A 26973-nucleotide genomic window follows, 5' to 3' on the forward strand; every position below is an offset into this window, starting at 1 on the left:
AGATTACATTCTTAATCACCTGTTTCCTTAATGGTCGTTCTCTAAAAGCAAGGGTGACGTATCCCCCCCAGGCCCCTGGAGCTGAGGAAAAGTAAACATGAAACTATGTTCAAGAATGAATAAACATTTGAAAGGGCCCCAGTATTCGTGTAATTTATTTAATAATTTAGCTGCCCACACTATTAATTATTCATATATTTATTTAGGCAGGAATTTGTGAATTTTATATACATTTGTTTATTTGCATATTTATTCATATATTGTTTTATTTATCAGGAATTTATGGATTTATTTACTCATTTATTTATATATTTGTGTATTTATTTCCCAGTGATAGGTTGCAGCTGGAAGGGCATCCGCTGCGTAAAACATATGCTGGATGAGTTGGCGGTTCATTCTGCTGTGGCGACCCCAGATTAATAACTGAACTAAGTCGAAAAAAAATGATTGAATGAATAAATGTATTTATTTATTTATTGTATTTGAAGGCTTCTTCCTCTATAATTTAAATATGTGCAAATAAATGTGTAAATACATTCAGTACAATTAGAACAGATTTAGTATACAAAATTGAAATTTAAATATCTTAAATTTAGTTTTTCCCCTCAGTTTTGGTCCCTCGTACTAATATAATCATGTTTTGGGTCAGTAGAATCAACGATTGATAACTGTTAAATAAACTTTTGTAAATAAATAAATAAATAAATAAATAAATAAATGCATTTGTAAATATTGCTGCACTCTAGACACGCGCTTTACTGCGCATAATCCGCCACGCCTCCTCAAAGCTCCAGAGGCTGCGACTTTAGCACGAACCACTCACTCAGTCACATTCAAAGGTTCATAAACACAGATTATATGAAATAAGATTAAAGCGATGGCGTCAGAAACATTACACAAACGCTGACTTTACAGCACAGTGAGTCTGAGTTTTGTTCATTTGTGCGGAGATTTGAAAAGCTCTTTTTACGTCGAGTTAGCTTGTTAGCTCTTAACTAACTAACGTTAACGTACTGCATTTGTGGGTTGTGCGAATTTGACTGACGACAAATATTAACTTGCATTCAGACGAGTTTTATCCATATTAACCTTCAAAAAAACAGTAGATAGTGTGAGAAGGATGTTATTTACGTAATTTGGTTAAGCTACGCTTCATCTATTTATAATATGGTTTTATGTACGTGTAAACTGTCATATATAAATGTAGTAAGTAAACATCTACAATGGCCTGTCAGGGTCAAAGAAACCCATGTTTCACCTGACTGTAAGTGTTTATGCTTTTTATAATCAGATATGGCGTATCGGTAGTTTCACTGGAGCTTGTGGGGCTCAAATCTCAGTGTGTTGATAGTTTAAGGAGGTTGACAGGAGGAAATCCATTCTGTTTTTGTCAGAAAGACACTTTTTTTTTTTGAGCCACAAGCAAGCGAGTTTTGGAGCTGATATTCAGCATGGCTAAGCTTCATGCGGGCAATGGAGTGCACTGGAAGGACGGTAAAAGTCAGCGCAGCACAGCGGACGGTCTGGCCGAGCAGGAGAGCTCCTCTCGGGGCTCAGACTCTGAGCTCAACGGCTTCGCCAACACGGAGGTCCAGCCCGACAAATACGGGTTTATTGGTGGAGCTCAACAAACTGCAGGAGAAAAGTAAGGGATATTTATTTTTATGGATGCTAAACACAATAACCCATTAATATCAATCGGATAATATAAAATTGATGTGAATGTAACACTTTATAACTTTTTTAGTTGCTACATAATTATTCTACTAGGTAATTTGTTTAGCATTATAACATTGACACGCATGTCAAACTTTAATATATTTGCATGCATATTCAAATGCCCTTGAACTACTGATTAAGCATTATGTAATGTTTGTTAATAACTTACTGATTAAAGTGGACCGTGCTAATGTTTTTGTTTATTGGTGCTTTCACACAAGGTTATATTTTGAGGATTGTTGGTCCTTATTCACTTCTATAGTATGTTTTATCCATTATCTGACTGTTCTTCAAAATTACCTCTTCAACAGAATATGAATTCAACTCAAAGAGTGTGAATAAGTGGTGACAGAGTTTACGTTTTTGGGGTCAATTCATGTATTCTTCCCTCTTTGTCTCAAAGAATGTGTTGCTCAAGTGTTTCCATGTGAGCGCAGATGAGTTGACAGGTCTGTAACACAACTAAAATCCCCAGTGGTTGTTCTGGCTGATTTCATGTAAGCCGTCTAGCTTTGAGAAGTGCCTGGTCAGCTAACATTCCTATATCCGCGTATAAGGCCGTATAAATATTGTTATGTAATATCATAAGCTCTTGAGTGTCTCTTTGGAATCACATACTTCCTTTTTTTTCTGAGATTTTCTGAAATGCAGCAAAATCAAACTTCACTAAACCTGCATGTTCATGATTTAAAGGGACAGTTCACACAAATAAAGGACAATTAGCTATTAATTCAGTCAGATTCTAATCAATTAAAGTAGAATAAAAAGACGATTTTAAGCTGAAATGGTGGTCCATGGTTATTTATGCAAGTCTTGGACTGCTGCCACTTTAAAATATGGCTATTTATGATACATTGAGGTCTTAAAAAGTGAAACGAGTGGTCTGTGCAAGAGACTGTCAAACATTGCTGAGTGTGTTATCAACAGCCTTGAGCACAAGCTTGCAGTTATATAATGATGTTGTACATGCATAATCAAGCTAAAGTAATTATTGTTACTATACTGTACATAAAAATATATATTTTATTAAATATTTTTCTTATCAAGGCTGCATTTAATTCATATACATGTATTTTAAAATGAGGTCAACACTAAAGTTTCATAAGACACTATGGGGTATGGATCTTCATACCCATGCGATTGTAAAATGGATATATAATGCGCCAAGAAAAGAAATAGGTCTCCTATCTCTATTGCTGTCTTTCTAATATTAATATTTATACTTTTTCAAAAGAAAGACTATGGACATCCGATCTGTCTCTGCCCAATACAAATCAATTGGAAAACTAATGCATTCCATGCCTCTACAAACCCTAATCGCCAGTTTATTCACTTTAAAACAATTCCAGGGCATATTTACTACAAATATGCGGCATATCGTAGGCTTATCTCCACATCCTTATTGTAAGTTCTGTGAACCACAGTGTCCAGATAGGTTTTTACATATGTTCAGAGGTGCAAAAACTTTGGTATTCTGTGCTGGACATTTTATTTAAAGTTACAAAAATTAATTTCCCTAAAGATCCTGTATTGTTATTAGTGAATGATAACTCTCAATTTACCTTAAATGCAAAGGCCCGCAAATTTTGGTTAGCTGCTTCAACTGCTACAAAGAAAATACAGGTACAGAGGTGGAAACCCCCTCATGGTGTTTCTGTTAAGCACTGGTTGCATTCACTATTGGAAATACTGTATCTGGAACTGTCATCAGCACGGATCAACCATGCTAAACTGGACATTCTGACTGTTTGGAAAATCTATATAGGCGACGTCAAAGAAATCTTGGACACTTAACCCTCATTTGATACACGAAGTGTCGAATATAATGTCATTTATCTAATTGCTTGGAAACTACAGTTTTTCTGTGTTTCCTGATGTGCATATAAAGGGGTGGGGGGATACATGGGGGGTAATAGCTCTTAAAAGTATTTTTCAATCTAATGGTAAAAATTTTATGTTTTCATTTTTGGAAATAAAAACTTAATTACAAAAAAAGGCTGCATTTAATTGGTAAATAAATCATAATTTATGACAAAAAGTATGAAATGTTTCAAGTTAAAATATATTTGTCTGTTGTAAAATTATTTATTCTTCTAATGCAAAGTTTTTCAAGAAACTTCATCTATTATCAATGTCAAAAACATGTGTGCTGCTTAATATTTCTTTAATTATTTGAAAAAACCGTGATGCATTTTTAGAATTCTTTGAAATAAAGTTAAAAAAACACTAGATTTAAATTAATATGAAAATCATTTTAGCAAGCTTGTTGTATGTGCTTGCATTAGATACAATTTATTATCAGATAAAAATAACTTAGAGAATGTATAAAGAAATCAAAACAACTCCAGAAATTCCTCTGTTGCACACACAGACACATTTCTGATGTCTGTATTGTACTTCAATTTACATTAGTGCTCATTTGATGTCGTGTACAGATATACTTGAGTGTGCTATTCTCTTTTTTTATAGGCACACCTAATGGCTTCGTGTTTTTGGTTTGTTTAGATGTATTTTATTTAAGTTGTGTTCAGTCAGACAGCACTTAAAAGTGGACACAGTTCACCAATTTTCAGATGTCGGCACTTATTCAATTGATCCTCACTAACAGAGCAATGCAACCAAAGTCAATATAAATCAAACCAAACCTCCCAGAATCAACAACACATATAGTGTTCATAACAGATTTAGTTTTAGATTATCCAATATGAGCCTTTAGCTTCTACTTATGCAATTTTAACAAACACTTGACTGTTTTGCACTGATGTGCATAAGTGTCTCCGATTGCTCAGGACAAAGCAGTTCTGTTTGACCAAGATCATTCACTGATCAGCTTAATCTCCGGGAGAATTAATCACAGAAAGGCACATCTGTCCTCAACAGTTCACATGAAGAATTTCCCCTATTCCCTGTGTAACAGAATGGTTCTTATCAGAACCATGGTCTCTTATTCAGGCTCTGTTTCAGGATGTTTCTCCTCTCGCTGTGAACTCCTTTTAGCACTCTGAAATGCTCATTGATTTGTTTTGGCAGAACCTCCCTGCAAGTGTTTTCAGTTTGAAATGAAACCACTCAGTGACTAATTCAGTTCATTCTACAGGCAATAGTGCAGTAGTCAGATGTCTGCATAGTTTAAGTGCTGATAAAATAAAGTAGAAGACATTTAGTTTATTTTAAGTCAGTCTTATGAGTAACAGCAGCCTCACATAAAATCTCCAAAAGCTCTGTAAACTATCTGCACATTTGCTGATCCTTGCATGTTCGCTTATGTAATCATTTTGCAGATTACACATCTTGTATAATATGAAATGCTTGCGATGTACATTTTTTAGGGGGAAAAAAACAGTTTTAATAGGGCTGGGCGATTTGGCCTATCAAATGCTCAATTAATTGAACATTTTAACTTGATTACGAATAATGAACCATTATTTTGCTTTTTTTTTGCCCTCATAGTTCAGACAAGTTTTGTACAGTAAATATGCTCATATGTGAGAGATTTTTGAATGAAGGGTACATTACCTGATTTTAAAATAATTAAATAAAATAATCTATAATTATTTATTGAACATCACTGTTGAACAACAGAAATTAAAACACATTGCCTAAAATGAAGTCACTTTTTTTTTCTTATAAAAAAGGAAAATAATTTTTCAATTATTTTCAATGTTTTTCATATTAAAAGTAGAAAATAAGCAGTATCTTTTCTAATTAAATAACTCTTATATAGTCTGTAAACAATAAACAGTGCATTGCTTGTGTCTCCTGTAAACAAATATTTTAATGTAAATAATAATGTTAATCTAATGGAAAATATGTCGTCTCGAAGCATTTCTGGCACAGCTTCCGTTCAGTGTCAATATAGTGCAAAGTAAGAGTCAAGAATGGGTCAATCATCCTACTTGATCAGAGATCTGGTGTGGCAGCAGAAGTATAAATTATAGCCTTTAAAAGGCTTAGCAGAGCTGGGTCACCACACTTCACACGCGGTAAGGAAAGTACTAAAAAAAATCGACTTGGAAAAATTCGATCATCGATTAGATCCATACATAAGACCGATTATAGGTTTTGAATGTCAATTTCGATTACGTTTTGATTAATCGCCCAGCCCTATGTTTTATTTATTTATTTATTTTTTCGACACATTCTAAGGTTTGGGATCAATAAGGGATGCATTTTACATTTATACCTTTCTTTAAGGACACACTATGTTGTGCAAAAGTGACAAGGATACATTTTATAATTCAAATTCTTAAAAAAAATGCTGTTCCTTTTAACTTTAGATTCATCCAAAAATTGGTCTCCAGAAATATTATGCTGCACAACTTGTGAACGTGATGATCATTGTCCATTAAAGCAGAATATAAGCCTGCTTCTGAGGGCTCATGTGAAAATATTAACTGAAGTAAATGTGCTAATTCCGCTTTAAATCACAGAAATAAATTGCATTTCAAATTATGTTGCAATATTAAAAATGGAGTTCACAATATTACTACTTTACTGTATTTTTTTTATTTAAAAAAAGAGCTTTTGATATCATGGGAGACTTGTTTCATAGACTTAATATTACTTATTACCAAAAGTGTATTCTCATTTTATTAATTCATTATTATTATTATTATTATTGATTCCTCTGAAATCTGTAGATACTCCCATAAGAATTACATTAGATTAAATCTTGGCTTTGCCTTGTGGTAAATAAATCTGCTATACCCTTTGTGCATTTTCCTTGGAAACTATAATTTATCACAAACAACTCTCTCATCTTAACATCGAATATCATATGAAAGAGGTCTTTGAGGATTCAGTAATTGCTGTGGTCCATCACGACACAGAAATATCATTCATGCTTAATGACATTAAGGTCTGCTAGAGAAAAATGACTACACGGACTACGAGGACATTTCGTCTGAACAATTGACAATGATGATTGCACTATTATAAGAGGACATTGACTTCGTTATGACATTTCACTGCATGGCTTTTGTTTCCCTCCATTTGTTTAGTACTGTCATGGAGATGAAACTAAGCACTAAGCCTCTGGGGAGCGTTTAAATGCACCAGTTCACATTTGGCAAACACATAACAGACCTTCATTTGTATTTGTTTCCTCTGATGTTCTCTGATTCTGGGAGGTTTTACAGGAACAGTTTTATTCAACTCACTGGAATTAAGGCCACTAATACTAAAAAATCAATCTGTAAAATAACAGAAACAGTTACTGGCAGCGCATTACTTGGTTTTTGTACTGTAATTTACATGTCAAATCCAGACAGTATCTTTTCAAGCTACAAAAATGTAATTGATATATATTTTTAAGAGAGAGAAAAAAAGTTTTTCAAATGCAATCAAATAATACACACATAAGATGAAATCAACAGATGCACAAGTGCTGAGTGATGCCTTTGTATAGTATATGAAGCATTGACTTTTACTTTAATATTAATAAAGAGTTGCACAGATGAAATCAACCAGTAAGCCTGAGACTTTTTTCAGACTTTAAAGTACACTGCCCTATAACTCTACCAGGACTGCCTAAATAAATACTCTATACCCACATTGTCTTTTATTTAATTTTGAATACATTACTCAAGTGTGAAATCAACAAAGTTCAGTATTACAAATAGACACTGATTTAGTACCTGCAATAATTAAACTGTTAATCACCAGATCATTTAGAGTGTAGTTTTTGTGCAGGGTGTATTCACACCATAAAAAAGTCTCTTAGTTCACTTGTTTTGGACTGGACTAAACATGATGCTGCTTTAAACATTTATTTATTTGGTGCAGTTTTCTTTTACACTGCCATTTGTGCAAGGGACTCAGAACCACACTTCTGCTAAAGTCAGCCATTACAGGTCACTTTTATCAGGTTTGTGTCTCCACTGCCAAAGAGTACCAATGGTACCCTTTTGGTGAGCGTGGTGTATGACAGAATGTTGCAGGCGATGTCATTCTTGCTCAAGGAGATGTTGACAGTAAAGCTGTAATGGTTGTTCACATATTATATGAGAAGCACTTCTCACAAAACAGATACTTTATACACATAAATACTTTTGTATAAATGTTCATTACTAACCTTTCTATGAGCATGATTTTATTATAACTGCTGATCAAAGATCCATCTTTCCAAGTTCATAATAGTCCAAAATGCGAGGATAATAGTTAAACATGGCAGTTTGTTTATGCTTTAGCTTGCTGAAAGAATCATTCTTCTTTGTTTTTTCGCGCGTCAGTCTCACGTTTGTTTGTTTCTGAAAAGATCAGGTGTCAGAAGCACTTCAATAAGCGCGCACACATTATTATCTTCAGCTCATGAAGTTCGTTATTTCAAATATAAACCCGCAGCGAGCACACGCAAGCTCTCCGGACAAGGTGAAACTGCTTGTTAAAGGGCCATGACACCGCCCACTTTCGGTTAAAGTCTACTTCAGAATTTTTTCAAAAGATGCATGATTAATGGGCGTGGAGCTCAGCGAGCATCGGGCAGGAGTGGGCGTGGCCAGCAGGGGAGAAGGGGAGCGAACAACTGTTGTTGTCAGTTAGCTCACAAACTGAGACACAAACCGTGAGACGCATGAGTTTATAGTTCACAAAGTTAAAATGCAAAGAAATAAACAGTAATTTAATGCCCTGAAACATTTGTTATTCGTAATTTCGTATACACATAACCACAATTTATATCATTATAAAGATAAGTGTGTTCATGTAAACACTATGAGGATTCTCCCTCGATCCCCGTGTCTAAATTATAGATCTTGAATGCAGACTCAGTGCAGCAGGTCTCCTGACCTGTCTATTTTAACCATTAGCCCTGCTGGTAATATAGAGGATTTAGGCAAACACAGCAGCACGGCTATGTGTCTGAATGTGAACGAACTCCTGATAAAAGTCAACGTCCGCCATTCTCTAATTCTCGTGCTGCTCTCCCGACAAAAATGCTAGCAGCACACACAGCTTTGCTGTATGATCGGCCCTGACAGGATCGCGGGGAAAAAACATGCAACCAAACCCGTGGATCATGGAAACAAACACATACGAGCCTTCATGAACGGCTACGTGCCGTTGGTCTGTGTCTCACAGCTTGCTTGAAACTGGCAGGTCTGCCTTCGGAAAGCACGTGCTCTCATGAATAATTAAGCAACCAGCTCTTCTCATAGGATAAGAAAACTCCGCTATGAATAATAATGAGAAACCGACGCGTCATCATTGCACTTGCAGTACTGCGCTACGTCGCCGATTTTGATCCCTCCCCAAAAATTATTTTAAACCCGGAAGCTGAAATTAGCTGACAAAAGCTCAAAATTATCCAGTTTTCCCCACAATTAAAGCTGACAGGTGCTAACATTGTCTTAACTGATGCTCAACACACACAAATCTGTTAATATAAAAAAAAAAGTTCTCCAGGGTGTCCTGAACCTTTAAACAACGACAGGACATAGCAGATTTCGTTCTTCTTGGCTTTGTGGCTGTTCATCAAGACGACCACAAGGTTTGATTGAGCTCGGGTTGACCATTGCTCGTTATTATATGTATAAAGTATTACGATGTAATGTCTTGGCTGTGTATTTAAAAATAGCGCTTTCTTCGTTTCTTTAATCCTGTAAACCAATAACGTTCAGCTATGCATTTGGCTTGGGCTTTTGGTACCCTTTTGTTGTGCTAGGTACTCTTTGGAAAGGTTACCCAAAGAGTGGTATGGTATGGTTCGCATTTTGGTACCTTTTATCAGTGGAAATGGCCATAAAAGCTTACCGACCTGCATCGTAACACTCAGTGGAAACAGGCCATAAGGTACCATTAACTTAAAGCAATTTTTGCATTCTTCATTTCAAATGTGTATTATACAGATTCATAAAAAAAATTGTATTACACAGATTTACTTTGTAATGATGGTATCAGACCTAGAGCTGTTTTTTTTTTTAGTTGTGGTTCATTAATGAACGTGGTTGATTGTATCTTATCAACAGCAGATGTCATACAGTATGTGCACAACTCAAACTATGGCTTCCTGATCATTTTAAAGGCACAAGGGCTTTCTGCAAATGAGTCAGATCCAGATCGGATCATGTTCGCAACTTAAACAAACTGTACCAGAGTTTGTTTGGAAGCACAGCGCTGCTTCAGCTGGACCTCCGTCTGTTTGTTTTGTGCGCAGCAGAGTGTGATTGCTGCCTTCACTCTTGCCCAAATTTTCTGAACCAATGGGGTAAATAAACTTGAGTTGATTTCAATCAAATAAAGCAAGACCGATGTACTGTAAATGCACCCTAAAATGATACCTGACAGTTTTCTGTTATTCCATGACACCGTTCACCCAAAAACCTTCAAAATGTTTAGATTGTTTAATCCACAGGAGTCAAACTGTACAGTTTAGCTTCAACCCTAATTAAACACACCAGATCAGATTAGTTGTGTTCTTCAGGATTGTTTGAAACCTACAGGTGAGTGTGTTGGGTTGGAACTTAACTCTGCATCCAGGGATGTGGCCCTCTGGGGCCGTTTGATACCTCTGGTTTAATCGTAGTTTCATCAAGCAAAATAAACACTTTTGTCTGTTCCAAAAATAAAAGTCTTGACTGAATATAATTACTTGCACAAAGATATCCTGTGTGTGTATTCACAAGACAGCCATGATATGTAATCCAAATTGTTAAAACGTTTTCAACCATAAGGATTTCAATGCAATTTGTCCCGATAGGATAAAAAATCCATACAAGCACACACAACTGCAAAAACACAGTGTATGCCCATCTTAAGATGATGACTGAATTTTCTTGTTTGAACAAACAAACCTCTTAAAATAGACATTTTAAAATAGCTCATATTTTTTTGTCTGTCATTGGTGATGTAGTGAAGACCAGGAAGGGAACAGACAAGGAAAGAGAGTGAAGGGCCCCCCCCCCCTGCTGTCTTGTGCTTCCTGTTTTCGACCTTTACTAACTGCAAGCCGTCCACTTTGACCTGTAGGATGTGTCTATAGGGTGAAACTTCTCGAAAGCCTATGGTACTTGTGGGGTGAAAGGATACATGCTCTACTCTTTCCATGAGTCCTTTCAAAAGCCCTTTAGTAGTCCATTCTTCATAAGTCTCCATTCAACTTCATAGTTTCAGTGTAACACAATTACCACAATCAGTCTGCATGGGGAAAGTAAACAGGCAAACGGCAGGCCCTGTTTCTGTTCCATAGATCTAAATGACCACAGTCATCTGTAATCTAATCGCTGGCCATAATCCAATCTGGACTGCGTAATCTATGTACACACAGCATGTGTACAAGTATATTTACTTTCCATTTCAGGAGCCTGTGTGTGTGTCCATGTGTCATCAGAGTTACGCAGCCTGTCTTGTTACTGACCTTTTGCCAAGGGATTATTGGATCTGTTGTCATCTCAGGGATAGACTTCAATTTGTACTTTTCATGCATCATTTTTTCTGCAATGAGGAAAAAGAAAATCAAGTAAAACTACAATCAGTCTATCAATCAGTAAATCCTAAAGCTTTAACTTACGGAACTTATGCATGCTGTTTTTACCAACAGTGATTGTAATCTCTGTTTATCAGACATGAATACAGTATGTCATAGTTTGGGTGTGTCTGTCAGCTGGTTTTAATAACCGTGCTCTGCAAACACAATTAGAAAGTACAGCAGTACAGAAAGATTCCCAGAAACGATACTTTCCCCAGTGATCTCTGCTCTGACTGTTCAGAACACTCTTACAAACATTCAACCCACTTTTGTATCACATAGCCAAGAAGTACATTTATGGCTCGTTTCCACTGACTGGTACAGTACGGTACTGTTTGGGTCGGTATGGGTCACCTTTATCAGGCTTGCGTTTCCACTACCAAGGGTACCCTTTTAGTGGGCGTGGTGTATGACAGAAAGTTTCATGCGCATCATTCTCCCCCGAGGAAATGTCTACAATAAAGCTTTAACGGTGGCTTACATATCATCTGAGAAGCACTTCCCACAAAACAGATGCTTTATACACAAATACTTCTGTATAAATGTTTATTTTACTAACTTTTCTATGAACAAGATTGATTACAACTGCAGATCAATGACAGACAAAATAGCCTACAGTAACGTCTGTAATTATATTAAATTCAGTTCAGTTCAGCTTTATTTGTATAGCGCTTTTACAATGTAGATTGTGTCAAAGCAGCTTCACATAAATGGTCATAGTAACTGGAACAGTGTATTTCAGTTTTTAGTGTTTAAGTTCAGTTCAGTTCAGTTTAGCTCAGTTCAGTGTGATTTAATCATTACTGAGAGTTCAAACACTGAGGAGCAAATTCTCCGATGCGTAGCTCTACCAATCCACAACCATGCGAGCCAGTGGCGACAGCGGAGAGGGAAAAATACTTCCCCTGATGGGAGTGAAGAAAAAAAACCTTGAGAGAACCAGACTCAGTTGGGCACGACCATTTTAATTTCTCCGCTGGCCAAAAGTCTTGTACAGAGCTTCAGTCACCGCAGTGGAGGCTGGAAGATGGCCTCAGCGAAGACTCGTCTGTCCCTGGTGCGTCGCTGGAATTAGACTCATGTTCTCCATTCCCAATGACCATCAGCGCAGCAGCAGCAGCTCAGGATATGGCCTGGTCACGGATATGAAATAAATAAATGAACATATATGAACATATACAGACCCTTACAGTCTCCGATATGTTATCAACTACAGAAGAACTACGCACAGCAGATATTTAGTGCTTATTTAGGTCAAAAAAACAACAGGAAATATAGCCCACACTATAGCCCACAGTCAGGGCAGACCTCTCATCTGTGTCTGTAATCTTCAGCAGCACATGTAGCCTCTGTTAGAGAGCCATTCCATCTTTCTAAGTTCATAATAGTCCAAAAGGTGATGATAATAGTTAAACAAGACGGTGTGTTCACGTTTGCTAAAAAAAGAATGTGCTCCTATTTTTCCAGCTTCTCCTTTTTTCCACGCTTAACTCTCGCATTTGCCCTTTTCTTTCTGAATGTGTCATTCTTGCGTTTGTCAGCTTCTCACAGGATTGGTTGATTAAGCGATTGACGCATCTCTGTAAACCAATAGTGTTCAGCTGCACGTCTAGCTCCGCCTTTTGGTACCCTCTCTTCTGTTTGGTACCCTTTCGAAAGGGTGCCGAAAAAGTGGTACAGTATGGTTCGGTTCGGTACACCTTTTGACAGTGGAAACAGCTATTAAAGCGTACCAAACGAACCGTACCGTTCCGTACCACTAGTGGAAATGGGCCATTATAGGAGTTGATACCATGCCATTAGATCTGACCAGTGTTGGGTGAGTTACTTTAAAAAAGTCATAGATTACTACATGTAAAAAGCAATTCGATTACTAATTACTTTACTTTGCAGTTACTTTTAAAACATATACATTACACCTATAAAAATACAAAATAAACTGCAGCTCTTTCAGTAATTTAGTATTTACTGAGAAAAATAGTTTGTTCAAAGCAGCTTTATATATTCAAAAGACTTAAATAGTTCGGCCAAAACTTACAATTCTCTCATCATTCACTTCTTCCGATCCTGTTTGTCTTTTTTTTAACACAAAAGAAAAAAAAAAATAGATACCTGTAACCACTGACATTTGTAGTATTAAAAAGGCACAGCAGTGTTTTGCTGTTGTGTTTGTCTGAGATAATTAGTCAACCTAAATGTTTATATTCCATAGTATGAAGCTAATCGGTCAGTTCTTGTCATGTGACTCGTGGTTTTTTACTGAATGTGCCTGGGAAATGCGCGCGCAATATACACTCCCAATATGCGCGCATGCAAAAGACGCGATGTGTGAACGGCCCCATAAGTAGCTACGCTTCTCTTCACATTCAGAAGATACCTTCCCTCTCGATCCTGTACAAACAATTAGTTTGGCCGTCGTGTTTTTAGGTGCTGTTTTCCTCCTTGGTAACGAGTAATGTCATAGAAAGGTTTCTATTCAAGTGCTTGAACAAGTTGCTGGTCATGTTAAAAGCAGTCGAAAGTTCTTTAGACTGAATTTCACAGCAATATTTTTGTTGTTACGCTCGATTAAATCAAAGTAATGTCTGTGTTCTACTTGAAGCAACCGCTCTCGACAGCAACCATTTCAGCTTGTGTTCTCCAGCAATTTAAAAGTGCATGCTTATTAACTCGCGTTGCAGCAGAAAACGTGGCATGAAAGAAGCATTTTTTTTCTTCCAATAACTAACGCAAGTAATTACCTTGACTTTAGTCACCGTAATCAGATTACACAAATGTAATTCAGCACATTACTGCATTCTCCAAAAATTTAGATTACAGTAAAGCATTACTGTGGAACATGTTACACCCAACTCTGAGTCTGACTGTAGTAAAGGGTGATTTTTTTTCTTTCTTTCTTTTCTTCAGTGGACACCAGCTTCTGTTTAGGATTTCCCTCAGAAGAATTTAATGTGAACGAATGTCAACACCTACAGTACTCTGATATAGTTAATCCAATTTGACACCTGGGTGTATTCTCAAAGCGTGGTTTGCCATTGAAGCTGTTAGGAGCTTATGAGCTGATAAGCGTCTAGATATATAGACCTGGTTTTGTAAACATAGGGGTATAGGTCTGTAAATCTGTGTGGATGTGTTCGTCAGTTTATTGGGCTGAATTTCTAAACCTGTAGGGATGATCTTGTAAATGAAGGGATAAGCGTGCAAGTGTCACAATCCCATTAGTTAAATTGGGAGCTTGGGCATGTACCGTGTACCAAGTTTTAGTTTAGTTTGCACCAATTTATTGTGTTTAAGGCTTCATGAAGGTAGCTCAGATCAGTCTAGCTGCATCAATACTATAGTGGTTAAAGTCAAGCTGGCAACACCCGGCAACAAGAGAGAAAGTGGATTTTGTAGACAGGATGTATGCATGGGAAGCAATGCGAGATGTAAACAGAAGTTCAGAAATGCTCTACTTTATGCTAATAAGAAGCAAATTCATAAGCAGTTACCAATGGGAGTAAAGCCAGATGATGAGACTTGATTTGTCTGCTGTCGTGGGGTGATGAATGCTTCATTTAGCTGCCGTTCCTGCACCAGCCGGTAGTAATTGCTGTGCTGACTCAAGCTTGAATTAAATTGTGAACCCAGATGGGCATACGATTGTGGTTTATGTTCACCTTTCAATTCACCTTTATCTTTATAGCGCTTTTAACAATGTAGATTGTGTCAAAGCAGCTACACATAAAAGGTCATAGTAAATTGCAACAGTGTAGTTCAGTTTTTAGTGTTTAAGTACAGTTCAGTTTAGCTCAGTTCAGTGTGGTTTAAAGGGCCATGACACCCCCCACTTTCGGTTAAAGTCTACTTCAGAATTTTTTCAAAAGATGCATGATTAATGGGCGTGGAGCTCCGCGAGCATCGGGCAGGAATGGGCATGGCCAGCAGGGGAGAACGTGAGCGAACGAAGCTAGCTCACAAAATGAGACAAACCATGAGGAGACGCATGAGTTTATAGTTTACAAAGTTAAAATGCAAAGAAATGAACAGTGATTTAATGCCCTGCTACATTTGTTATTCGTAATTTCATATACACATAACCACAATTTATATCATTATAAAGATAAGTGTGTTCATGTAAACACTTTAAATGAGGACTTCTCCCTCAATCCCCGTATCCAGCAGACTCAGTGCAGCAGGTCTCCTGACCTGTCTATTTTAACCGTTAGCCCTACTGGTAATCTGGAGGATTTAGGCTAACACAGCAGCACAGTGATGTGTCTGAATGTGAACGAACTCCTGATAAAAGACAGCGTCCGCCATTCTCTAATTCGCGTGCTGCTCTCCCGACAAAAATGCTAGCAGCACACACACAGCTTTGCTGTATGATCGGCCCTGACAAGGTCGCGGGGGAAAACATGCAACAAACCCCGTGGATCATGGAAACAAACGCATATGAGCCTTCATGAACGGCTAAATACTGTGTGCCCGTGACGTGTCTCACAGCTCGGGCTTGACTCTGGCAGGTCTCATGAATAATTAAGCATCCGGCTCTTCTCATAGGATAAGAAAACTCCGCTATGAATAATAATGAGAAACCGACGCGTCATCATTGCACTTGCAGTTCTGCGCTACCTCGCCGATTTTGATCCCTCCCCAAAAATAATTTTAAACCTGGAAGCTAAAATTTGCTTACAAAAGCTCAAAATTATCCAGTTTTCACCACAATTAAAGCTGTCAGGTGCTAACATTGTCTTAACTTATGCTCCACACACACAAATCTGTTAATATAAAAAAAAGTTCTCCAGGGTGTCCTGAACCTTTAAAGATCACTACTGAGAATCCAAACACTGAATAGCAAATTCATTGATGCGCAGCTCTACCAATCCCAAACCATGCAAGCTAGAGGCGACAGCGGAGAGAAAAAAAAACAATTGGTGAGAGTGAAGAAAAAAAAAAAAACCTTGAGAGAAACCAGACTCAGTTGGGCACGACCATTTTAATTTCTCCACTGGCCAAACGTCTTGTGCAGAGCTGCAGTCTCAGTGGCGGAGCCCGGAAGCTGGCCTCAGCGAAGACTCGTCTGTCCCTGGAGCGTCACAGAAATCAGTCTCATACTCTCCACTCCTCCATGACCACCACAACAGCTGCTCAGGATATGGCCTGGTCCAGGATATGGAAACCTTGGGATCATCTTGTTGCTGGTCTTGGATTGAAACAGTGATTTGCATAGTCTAAGGGCCTCAGGATGAGTATCCCAAGGTGGAAATGGAGAATAAAGAGAATAATTAGCGTAGCTGCTGTTTATAGTGTATAAAAACAAGATGAAGAAACCTGTGTGGAAACCTGCAAAGTGATGCACTGAGTGTATGCTTTACTAAACAGATAGGTCTTTAATCTAGTTTTGAATTGGGAGAGTGTGTCTGAGCCTCGGACGTTATCAGGAAGGCTATTCCAGAGTTTAGGAGCCATAAATAAGAAGGCTCTATTTCCTTTACTCGACTTGGCTATTCTCGGTACTACCAGAAGCCCTGAGTTTTGAGATCTTAATGAGGGAGTTGGATTGTAGCGAGACAGAAGGTTGGTTAGATAAACAGGAGCTAGATTATTTAAACCATTATATGTAAAAAGCAATATTTTAATTTCAATACGAAACTTAACAGACAGCCAGTGTAAGGCGGATAAAATGGGGGTGATATGATCATATTTTCTAGACTTGGTAAGAACTCTGGCAGCTGCATTTTGTACTATCTGAAGTTTGTTAATAGAGGATGCTGGGCAGCCAGCAAACAGAACATTACAGTAGTCCAGCCTAGAAGTCATAAAAGCCATACAGTCCATAGCTTTTTTGCATCTGAGATGGATAGCATACTTTGTAACTTAGCGATATTTCTCAGATGAAAGAAAGCAGTTTTTGTGACATGGCATATGTGATTTTCAAAAGTTAAATTGCTGTCTAATATGACACCCAGATCTTTTATGGTAGAGCTAACTCTAACTTTGTATCCCTCCAATTGTAGGTCGACTTGTGGGATCTGCTGTGTACAGGATTTAGGCCCAGTAAACAATAGTTCTGTTTTGTCTGAATTTAAGAGAAGAAAATTGTTGGTCATCCAGTCTTTAACATCTTTAATACAATCAGTTAGCTTAGACAGTTCAGACATCTCATCAGGTTTAGTTGAAATATATAATTAAGTATCGTCTGCGTAGCAGTGAAAGTTGTTTCCATGTCTTCTAATAATGTCTCCCTGAGGTAGCATGTAAATTGTAAACAGCAGAGGACGTAAAACTGATCCTTCAGGCACCCCATACTTTACAGGGCTGACTTGTGAAGGCTGTCCATTAATATTCACAAACTGGTAACGGTCAGCTAGGTATGACTTAAACCATTATAGAGCCTGTCCCTGGACACCTGTAGACTTTAAGCGATTAATGAGGATATTGTGGTCAATGGTGTCAAATGCGGCACTAAGATCGAGTAAAACTAATAGCAAGATGCACCCTTGGTCAGCAGCTAGCAGTAGATCATTGGTTATTTTCACTAATGCAGTTTCTGCACTGTGATGAGCTCTGAAACCTGACTGAAACACTTCAAAAACATGGTTTGTCTGCAGAAAGGAAGATAATTGGGCAGAAACAACTTTTTCTAGTATTTTAGACATAAATGGAAGATTTGAAATAGGCCTCTAGTTAGCTAAGTTGCTGGGGTCCACTTGCGGTTTCTTAACAATAGGCTTAATAACAGCAAGCTTGTAAGAATTTGGAACATTGCCTAAAGATAAAGAAGAGTTGATCTCCTATAACATGTAGCAATTCATTTAGTAATTTTGTTGGAATTGAGTCCAACATACATGTAGCTGGTTTAGAGTGATTTATAATTTTATCTAGCTCTTCCTGTTCTATTATTTTGAAGCACTGTAGGTTATTATTATTATGATTCAGTGAAATATTTACAGGATTTGGAGTATAAGCCGGTGTAGAAAGTTTAACATATATTTTCTGTCTTAAGCCTTCTGTTTTATCACTGAAAAAATTCATGAAGTCATCACTACTAATTTGCAGCAGAACATTTTGTTCCAAAGATGACAGATTATTTATTAATTTAGCAATGGTGTTAAATAAAATCTTATGATTGTTATGATTATTTTATATCAGTTTGCGGAGGTGCTCAGCCCTGGCAGATTTTAGAGCCCTCCTATAGCTGGACATACTATCTTTGTATGCAATTCTAAAGACCTCTAAATTAGTTTTTTTTTTTTTTTCATTTTCGTTCTAGGGCACGAGTTGCTGTTTTGAGAGCGCATGTATGACTATTATACCATGGTGTAGCTTTATACTCTCTAGCCTTTTTTAATTTGACGTCTGCCACAGTATTTAGTGTGCTAGTAAAGATGGCATCCACACTGCTAGTTACTACTTCAAGTTAATTTGTGTTTGTGGGTGCATTATGATGTATAGACATGCATAGACTTGTAGCTGCAATGGCAAAAGTTATGCATTGATTGCTTATTCATTGTTGACGTTAAGCATTTTATGTACCAATTCCCTTCTTCCCAATTCCCAATGTTTGTTTTTAGTGGCAAGAAAGCCAATTCATAAGGGTATATTCCCAGGGCCGGAGCAAGCTGTACTGCCGCTCTAGGCAGTGGACGATCATGCCGCCCTCAACTCCAATGTGAAAACGATAGTGACCGGATATGAAAATGATGTGAGGTGTCGCGGACCTCTTTTCCAGTGCACTATGCGTGGATATAGCTAACTGAGGACGCTCGGGTGCTGAGGGAGGGAGGTGTCGCGGACACTGCGCTCTCTGTTCTGCCGCCCTATGCGCGGATATAACTGAGGACACGCGGGTGTTGATGGAGGTGTTGCTGACGCTGCCCTATCTATTCTGTCGTCTATGTGCGAATATATCTGAGGACGCGGGTGGTGAGGGAGGTGTCGCGGATGCCGCCCTCTCTATGCTGCCGCCCTAGGCGGCCGCCTAGGTCGCCTCTATGGACGCGCCGGTCCTGTATATTCCGTACAGACATCTATTGTGTGCGTTCTTAGCAGTTATTTTGTGATGCATTTTGACTATTTCATCTATCCCTAACATAGGTGTAGACTTGTCTGAATTTTTGTCAATATATGGGAGGGAGCAAATATTTGCGAGTAATAATATTCAAATAAGGTGCGAGTTTTAAAAAAATGCAAGTAAGATTTGTTTATGTTTTGTACATTTTTAAGATATTGTGCTCATTATTTCATTTTATATCAAAGAAATAACAGATTTAGTGTAGTGTGTGATACAAAGTCAGAGATGCACTATTATACCATTAACAGAATGATACGGGAGTCTATTCTGAACAAGAACCGGTTCTTGGATTCCAACCCTATATTTGCTGATATGCATGATTGTGTGTCTATCCGTATGTGTGGGTGTGCTTATTATCACATCAGAGAAGTGATCTAGTCTCTCTTTGTTCTCGCTCACAGCAGTGATGATATTCCTCCAGACGTGCTCCGGCAGAGAGAAGCTAAATGGCTGGATATGCTCAACAACTGGGACAAGTGGATGGCCAAAAAACACAAAAAGGTTAGTCTGGCAAGTGGCCCTGTGTTTGACCACAAGTTTTTCTTCTCGAATGGCTCAGGTCGTTCCCAGAATGGTGTAACATTCATAAAACACTCAACAACAGCAATCAAATCCACGTGATGTTATCTGAAGAATTTGACTAGCCATCTGACACTGTGTTCTTTCAAAGGCAAAACTTGTCTAATATAATCAGATAAAGTGAACAGGGCCATATGAAATTTCCACCCAGAGAATTCCTCATTGTGTTATTATTATCCACTATTGACACTATTATGCATTTAAAAGCATTAAATGTTATAGTTAAAAAAAAGTGTCTAAATTAGAATTTCAACTTGAAATGATTACTTAAACATGGATATACACCGACTGGCCACTTTATTAGGTACACCTGTTCGTCTGTTTGTTAACTCAAATGTCTAATCAGCCAATCACATGTCAGCAACTCAATGCATTTAGGCATATAGACATGGTCAAGACGATCTGCTGCAGTTCAAACTGAGCACCAGAATCAGGATGGTTGTTGGAGACAGACGGGCTGGTGTGAGTATTTCAGAAACTGCTGATCTACTGGGATTTTCATGCACAACCATCTCTAGGGTTTAGATAGAAGCGTCAGAAAAAGAGAAAATATCCAGTGACAGTTCTGCATGCGCAAATGCCTAGTTGATGCCAGAGGAGAATGGCCAGACTGGTTCCAGATGATAGAAAGACAACAGTAACTCAAATAACCACTCGTTACAACTGAGGTTTGCAGAAGAACATCTCTGATTGCACAGCACATCCAACCTTAAGGCAGATGACCTACAGCAGCAGACTGGTCTCAGACTGGTTTCTTGATAATGACAATGAGTTTACTGTACTCAAATGGCCTCCACAGTCACCAGATTTATATCCAGTAGAGCACCTTTGGGATGTGGTGTAATGGGAGATTCGCATCATGGTATTGCAGCCAACAAATCTGCTGCAACTACGTGATGCTATCTGGTCAACATGGACCAAAATCTCAGGAATATGTCCAGTACCTTGTTGAGTCTATGCCATGAAGGATTAAGGCAGTTCTGAAGGCAAAAGGGGGTCAAACCCGGTACTAGTAAGGTGTACCTAATAAAGTGGCCGGTGAGTGTATAAAACGATATAAAGAATGATTCTCATGGCACAAAATTGACTGATTAACATGCCAGACAAAACAGTGTGTTAATCATCTCACAGCAGGGTAATTCTGTTCAACAAGGCCTATAAATATAGACTGTAAATATTCCAGTCATGTGTTGGCATTCATTGAAGGTCATAAAGTCGATATCTCTGTTTCTCCAAAGGTGAAGTTGCGTTGCCAGAAGGGCATCCCTCCTTCGCTCAGAGGCCGCGCATGGCTTTATCTGTCTGGAGGGAAAGTGAAGAAAGAGCAGAATCCAGGCAAATTTAAGGTGAGGGCATCTCTGAGGTTTGTCCAAATGAATCTTTAAAGCATCATAGCTCTGTTACAAAACAACTGATTCAGACCAATTTTATATATGCATATATACACACTCTGGACCACAAAATAAATCTAATGTTGGGCGGGCAGTAATGCATATTGCCTAATGTTATTTTAGTATTATTCAGTGATATCTTGTGGTAGTTTTAATTGTCTTTTTTTTCTGTTTTGATTTTAATTTGAAAGTTTTAGTAATGTGTTTTTCGTCATTACTTTTGTTTCAGATTTCTGAATAGCTTTTGTTATTGTTGTGATAATTATTATGCTTTAATTTTAGCTTGTTTATAGTTTACATTAAAATAAAATGAGAAACTAGCTCAAATAAATTAATTGTATTTTTTATTATTGTGTTTGTTTGTATATCAATATACAAACACAGATATATCAATATATATATAAAGTTAACATTTATTTGAAATATTTTCATTTTACTTAACTATAATAAACCTGGTATACACAATTAAAAACAAAACGCACATTTCTGTTTCAAGTAAATGTTCTTCTTTTGAACTTTGTTCATTACTTTTGTATCATTTGCAGAGATGAAAATCCCACAATGCACTAGAAGTCCCTCCAAGATAGAGGAAAAAGCATGAGTAATATTCAAATGTATTTAGACAAACATTTTAGTATACCTAAAGATTAACACTAACCCATTTTGAGTTTGTTTGTATTTTTGTGCGTTCTTTAACCAACTTATATTTGCTAAAGCATTATTATTCAGTAAAATCATCAGATTTGACACTTATTTTAACTTTGCAGCATGTAAACTAGTGTTGAACCAAACTGAAACAACATTAAGCTGATCTTCTGTAGAACTGCCTTCAAACTTTAAATTAATTTTACAGTGTAAATGATGAATTTTCCTGTTTTATTCAACTGAAGCTGCTCTGAAACAGTACGTGTTGTATAAAGCACTATACAAATAAGCCTTGTCTATTTTTTATTTGGCAGGAGTTAGATAGTCAGCCTGGAGATCCTAAATGGCTGGACGTGATAGAGAAAGACCTTCACAGACAGTTTCCATTCCATGAAATGTTCGTCGCTCGAGGAGGCCACGGGTGAGTCTCCTGCAGACCTGCTTCTCTTTAAACCACAGCTTCTCAAAGACTCAATATAAAGGTCCAGATCTGAACTTTCATCAGTATCAAAGGTTTTAAATAAAAAAAGGTTTGATTATAGGGCTATTACATGCATATGCATAGCAAATCATTCACACACTCACTTTCCTTTGGCTTAGTCCCTGCTTTATCAGGGGGTGCAACAGTGGAATGAACCACCAATTACTACTGGCAGATGCCCTTTTTGCTCATAAGTCAACAGTTAAATAATTAATAAAGAAAAATCCCTTATGCGTTTAAAAATAAAACAATAAGAAGTGCGATCAGCGTTATTTATTTATTTTAATTTTTAATTTTTAATATGATTTAACAAGAGGTAGGTTTTGGCTTTTGACATTTTCACTTTTCCAACTCCAACAGAGTGTCTTAAAGTATTAAAAGTTGATAAATCAATTCAGAGGGTGATGCAGTGGCGCAATATGAAGTGCTGTCGCCTCACAGCAAGAAGGTCGCTGGGTCACTGGGTCACTGGTTCGAACCTCGGCTCAGTTGGCGTTTCTGTGTGGAGTTTGCATGTTCTCCCTGCATTCGCGTGGGTTTCCTCCGGGTACTCCGGTTTCCCCCACAGTCCAAAGACATGTGGTACAGGTGAATTGGGTAGGCTAAATTTTCCGTAGTGTGTGTGTGTGTGTGTGTGTGTGTGTATGTTTCCCAGAGATTGGTTGCGGCTGGAAGGGCATCCGCTGCGTAAAAATGTGCTGGATTAGATACCCCGGATAAATAAAGAGACTAAATGCCTAAATAAATAAATAAGGGACTAAATAAGGGACTAGATGCCCCAGATTAATAAAGGGACTAAGCTGACAAGAAAATGAATGAATGAAATCAATTTAGAGAAAGGCCCTTCTCTAAAGGCCCTTAAAAATTATCAAAAAGGCTTAAATGCTGTTTTAAAAGGTATTAAATTTTGTATCCTTTTTGATTATACAAGGTATAGCTGTATGCTAAAGTTTGCCTAAATTTAACTTGCAAATATTAGGATATTGTGTAGTTTATGAAATCAATAAAATCCTGCTAGATTTGACATTAGGATACACCCTATCCAAATGTCTCATCACATGTTCTCAATTGGAGCAAAAAGAACACATACCTCTCTGTCTAATCATCTTTGAAAACTCTTACTTTCTCCATCAAATTTTCTTTTTTGGCAACTGACAGCCACACCATCCAAAGGCGTCAACAGCGTCAAATCACCTACGGTTTCATTTCAGACCAGCCGAAAAGACATACAGACAAATAAATAAAATAAATAAAAAAATAGAATTATTTACATGTTTAATATGCATTTATCAAAGTTGGAAATCCACACTTTATATCCCTTACACATAGTTAGAGCTCTTAAAATTTGAACTGGAAGTGGGTCCGAATTGACATCTCTCCAGGGAGTCTGGAGTTTGCGAACGCTGATTATTGACTGTTAATGATTATTGATTATTATTAAGTATTGATTAACATGTCCTATTTAGATTCTGATTCTCAAGCTTTTGATTAGTTTTGATTCTTAAGGTCTTTGCACACTGAAGTCCGAAATATTCATATGCATTTTTTTTTTGTATTTATATGTGAAAAACTCATCATGTAAAAAAACCTTGCACACTAAGTCTGATGCATATTAATTATTCCATTATGAAAAAATGCAAAACATTTTACAATCAATTCAAACAGTGATACCGTTCTCTTTTCCAAAGAAGAAAGAGGAATAGGCTACATATTGTGTTAATCCAATACTGCATAAAGAGGAAGGAGAGCTCAGCTCATTATCAAAGAGCTGCTCTGGATTGTCCCGAAATGCAAAGTTTATTTCAGGAAATCAGTGGAATTTTGATCCATTGCTTATGATACTTCACACATTTCTGTACGTAAATATATCCTGAACATAGACTGGCAGTACTTATAGACATTATAATAGATGGCGACTGCGTTGACGTGTCAAAGTAGCGGACTAAAAGCCGACCATGCTTTCTATCGTAATGTCTACAAGCATTACGTCAACTGTATGAACACACACAAACACACACACACAAAAACCGTAGCAAGGCAGAGGTGTGCCAGTCACAGGTTCTCATCTGTCCGCCAGAAGCTGTTTTTATGTTATGCACTGTGTTTGTCATAAAATTATCTGTAGCTCAAATGACAGCATTCTGTATTTAGCTTTTGGCTTGTACGGTGGCTCTGAACTGTCAAAACATCTCTCAAAGCACTTTTTAGGATGCAAAAAGTAGAAAAGAAATTGAACCTGTTTTGATTTTTTTCTATGATAGACGAAAGTTTCGGAGATAGTGTGTTAGTATGATTCACACAATGTGAGGTTGAATTCATTTTTAATGTGCCAAATTTACAGATGAAAATTTTTAATCCAATAACCTGCAATAACCTTCAATTTAGTGTATATTGATTCAATAAAGGTATTATGTATATTTCTAATAAGTAGCCATAATATAAAGTACAGACATATAGATGGGCATGGATTATAAAGATAATAAAACTGTGAATCATACTGAGCCAAGAGCAGTGCATTTTTTCTTTGATTGTTAACAGCATTGTCTTTGCATTCCATTAAGCTGTAATTTGATTTTACTGACTGTTTACATGAACACTCCTCAGCAAGATGGGAATTTCAACACAATGAAAAAACCTATGCAATCTTTGAAACCACTTCAGTTTATAGGACAAAGGAAACATAGGGTAGCACTTTTTTTTGTAGTATCACCATTTATAGCCAGCAGCTAGCTCTCTGCAACTCTCACATGGTCGCCCACTGAAGCTAAGCAGGGCTGCGCCCGATCTGTACCTGGACCACATGGGAAAGCTAGGTTGCTGCCGGAAGTGGTGTTAGTGAGACCAACGAAGTGCACCCAATCTGTGGTTTGTGTGGGTTCTAACGCCCCAGTATAGTGAAGTAGACTCTACTGCTCAGTGAGCGCCGTCTTTCGGATGAGATGTTAAACCGAGGTCCTGACTCTGTGGTCGTTGAAAATCCCAGGATGTCCTTCTAAAAAGGATTTGTCCTCTGTCCATCATGGCCTCCTAACCATCCCCTCTCCACCAATCAGCTGGTGTGTGGTTCTGCAGTCTGGCGCAATATGGCTGTGCTCGCATCATCCAAGTGGATGCTGCACACTGGTGGTGGATGAGGAGATTCCCCCTCAAAGTGTAAAGTGCTTTGGGTGTCCAGAAAAGCGCTATATAAATGTAAGGAATTATTATTATTATTATTTCATTTTCTTATCGGCTTAGTCCCTTTATTAATCTGGGGTCACCACAGCAGAATGAACCGCCATTTTATCCAGCATATGTTTTTACACAGCGGATGCCCTTCCAGCTGCAACCCATCACTGGGAAACAACCATACACACTCATTCACACACATACACTTCAGACGATTTAGCTTATCCAAGTCAACTCTACCGTATGTCTTTGGACTGGGGGAAACCGAAGCACCCGGAGGAAACCCACGTGAACACGCGGAAAACATGTAAACTCCACACAGAAATGCCAACTGACCCAGCCGAGGCTCGAACCAGCTCGAAACAGCAAGGCAACAGCACTGCTTACTGCGCCACCGCATCACCCTTTATTATTATTAATAATTAATTATAATTATTCTACTATTAAATCTTAAACCGTTCTTATGCAGTTTTTACACACTGTTAATGAATGATGGCCCTGGAGTAAACAACATAGAAAACTAGATTCATTGTTTTGTTTTGTTTTTAAAATAGAGTATAGAGAAAAAAAAATTATATAAAAAAAAAAGTAAATATTTTGTATATTTGTGTTTTTGCACTTGTGTGTGTGTGTTCGTGTGCAGGCAGCAGGATCTGTTCCGGGTATTGAAGGCATACACACTGCACAGGCCAGAGGAAGGCTACTGTCAGGCTCAGGCTCCTATAGCTGCAGTGCTGCTCATGCACATGCCTGCTGAGGTAAAGACACTCTTCATTAGTCTCATCCTCTCTCGTCACTCATTGTAGAGGTGAATACCTCTCATAAAGTATTTATCGATTTTCACAGTCAGCTATTATACTGTTTTGCTTGTTACAACAAAACGTTCAAGTATTTTTTTAGAATGCGTTTTGTAATTGTACATAATTAATTTATTATAAAGGTATTAATATGCATAGTTTCCGCTACATTCATTCTTCTATGGTGGGGCGCCACACCAAAATTCACCCTGCCATGGCTACATTACAGCTTCTCATTCAAAACCATCGCACCAAAACGTATCAAAGGGTAAGTGAATTATCACAGCGCAAACTTTTCTGTAACCGCAGTAGTGCTGTGCCTCATTTGTTTAACCCTTTAAGGTGACATGCTGACTGATAGACTGTCTGACAGGATTGCGCGATGCATGAGGCTAGCAAACACGATGTTGCTTGCAGTTAATACAACGACTATAGAATACACAAGACATGTCACTCATATCTTTTCGAATGGGGAAAAGTGTAACTGTCACTATGCTGAATAAAGCCCCGCCTACTAGTACAGGAGCCAATCATCGATCTTTATAGACCGACAGTACTCTGGGGGAGTGGCTTGGACCAGATGTGAGTTTTTGCAGATTTGAACGAGACCGTTGTTGTTTAATTTTATTGATAATTTCTAATATGACTATAAGTTAAATATAAGTTTTAGAGAA

General features: G+C 37.7%; 1 protein-coding gene across 2 annotated transcripts in view; it reads left to right on the plus strand.

Annotated features, from left to right (window-relative positions):
- The first annotated feature begins 784 nt into the window (after positions 1-784).
- The window catches only part of tbc1d10ab (TBC1 domain family, member 10Ab), a 40918-nt gene continuing 14729 nt past the window's right edge, over positions 785-26973 (plus strand). The window contains exons 1-6 of one of the 2 annotated variants that reach the window (XM_073914419.1): positions 785-919; positions 1395-1645; positions 19640-19739; positions 21056-21163; positions 22168-22274; positions 26146-26260. In XM_073914419.1, coding sequence (XP_073770520.1) covers positions 1452-1645; positions 19640-19739; positions 21056-21163; positions 22168-22274; positions 26146-26260 — 624 coding nt within the window. In that variant the 5' untranslated portion in view covers positions 785-919; positions 1395-1451. Of the gene's footprint in view, positions 1646-19639; positions 19740-21055; positions 21164-22167; positions 22275-26145; positions 26261-26973 lie in introns of both variants that reach the window. The other variant, XR_012386118.1, reaches the window with a different exon arrangement.

Source organism: Danio rerio, chromosome 10 (genome assembly GCF_049306965.1).
Source record: "Danio rerio strain Tuebingen ecotype United States chromosome 10, GRCz12tu, whole genome shotgun sequence".
Classification (NCBI taxonomy): domain Eukaryota; kingdom Metazoa; phylum Chordata; class Actinopteri; order Cypriniformes; family Danionidae; genus Danio; species Danio rerio.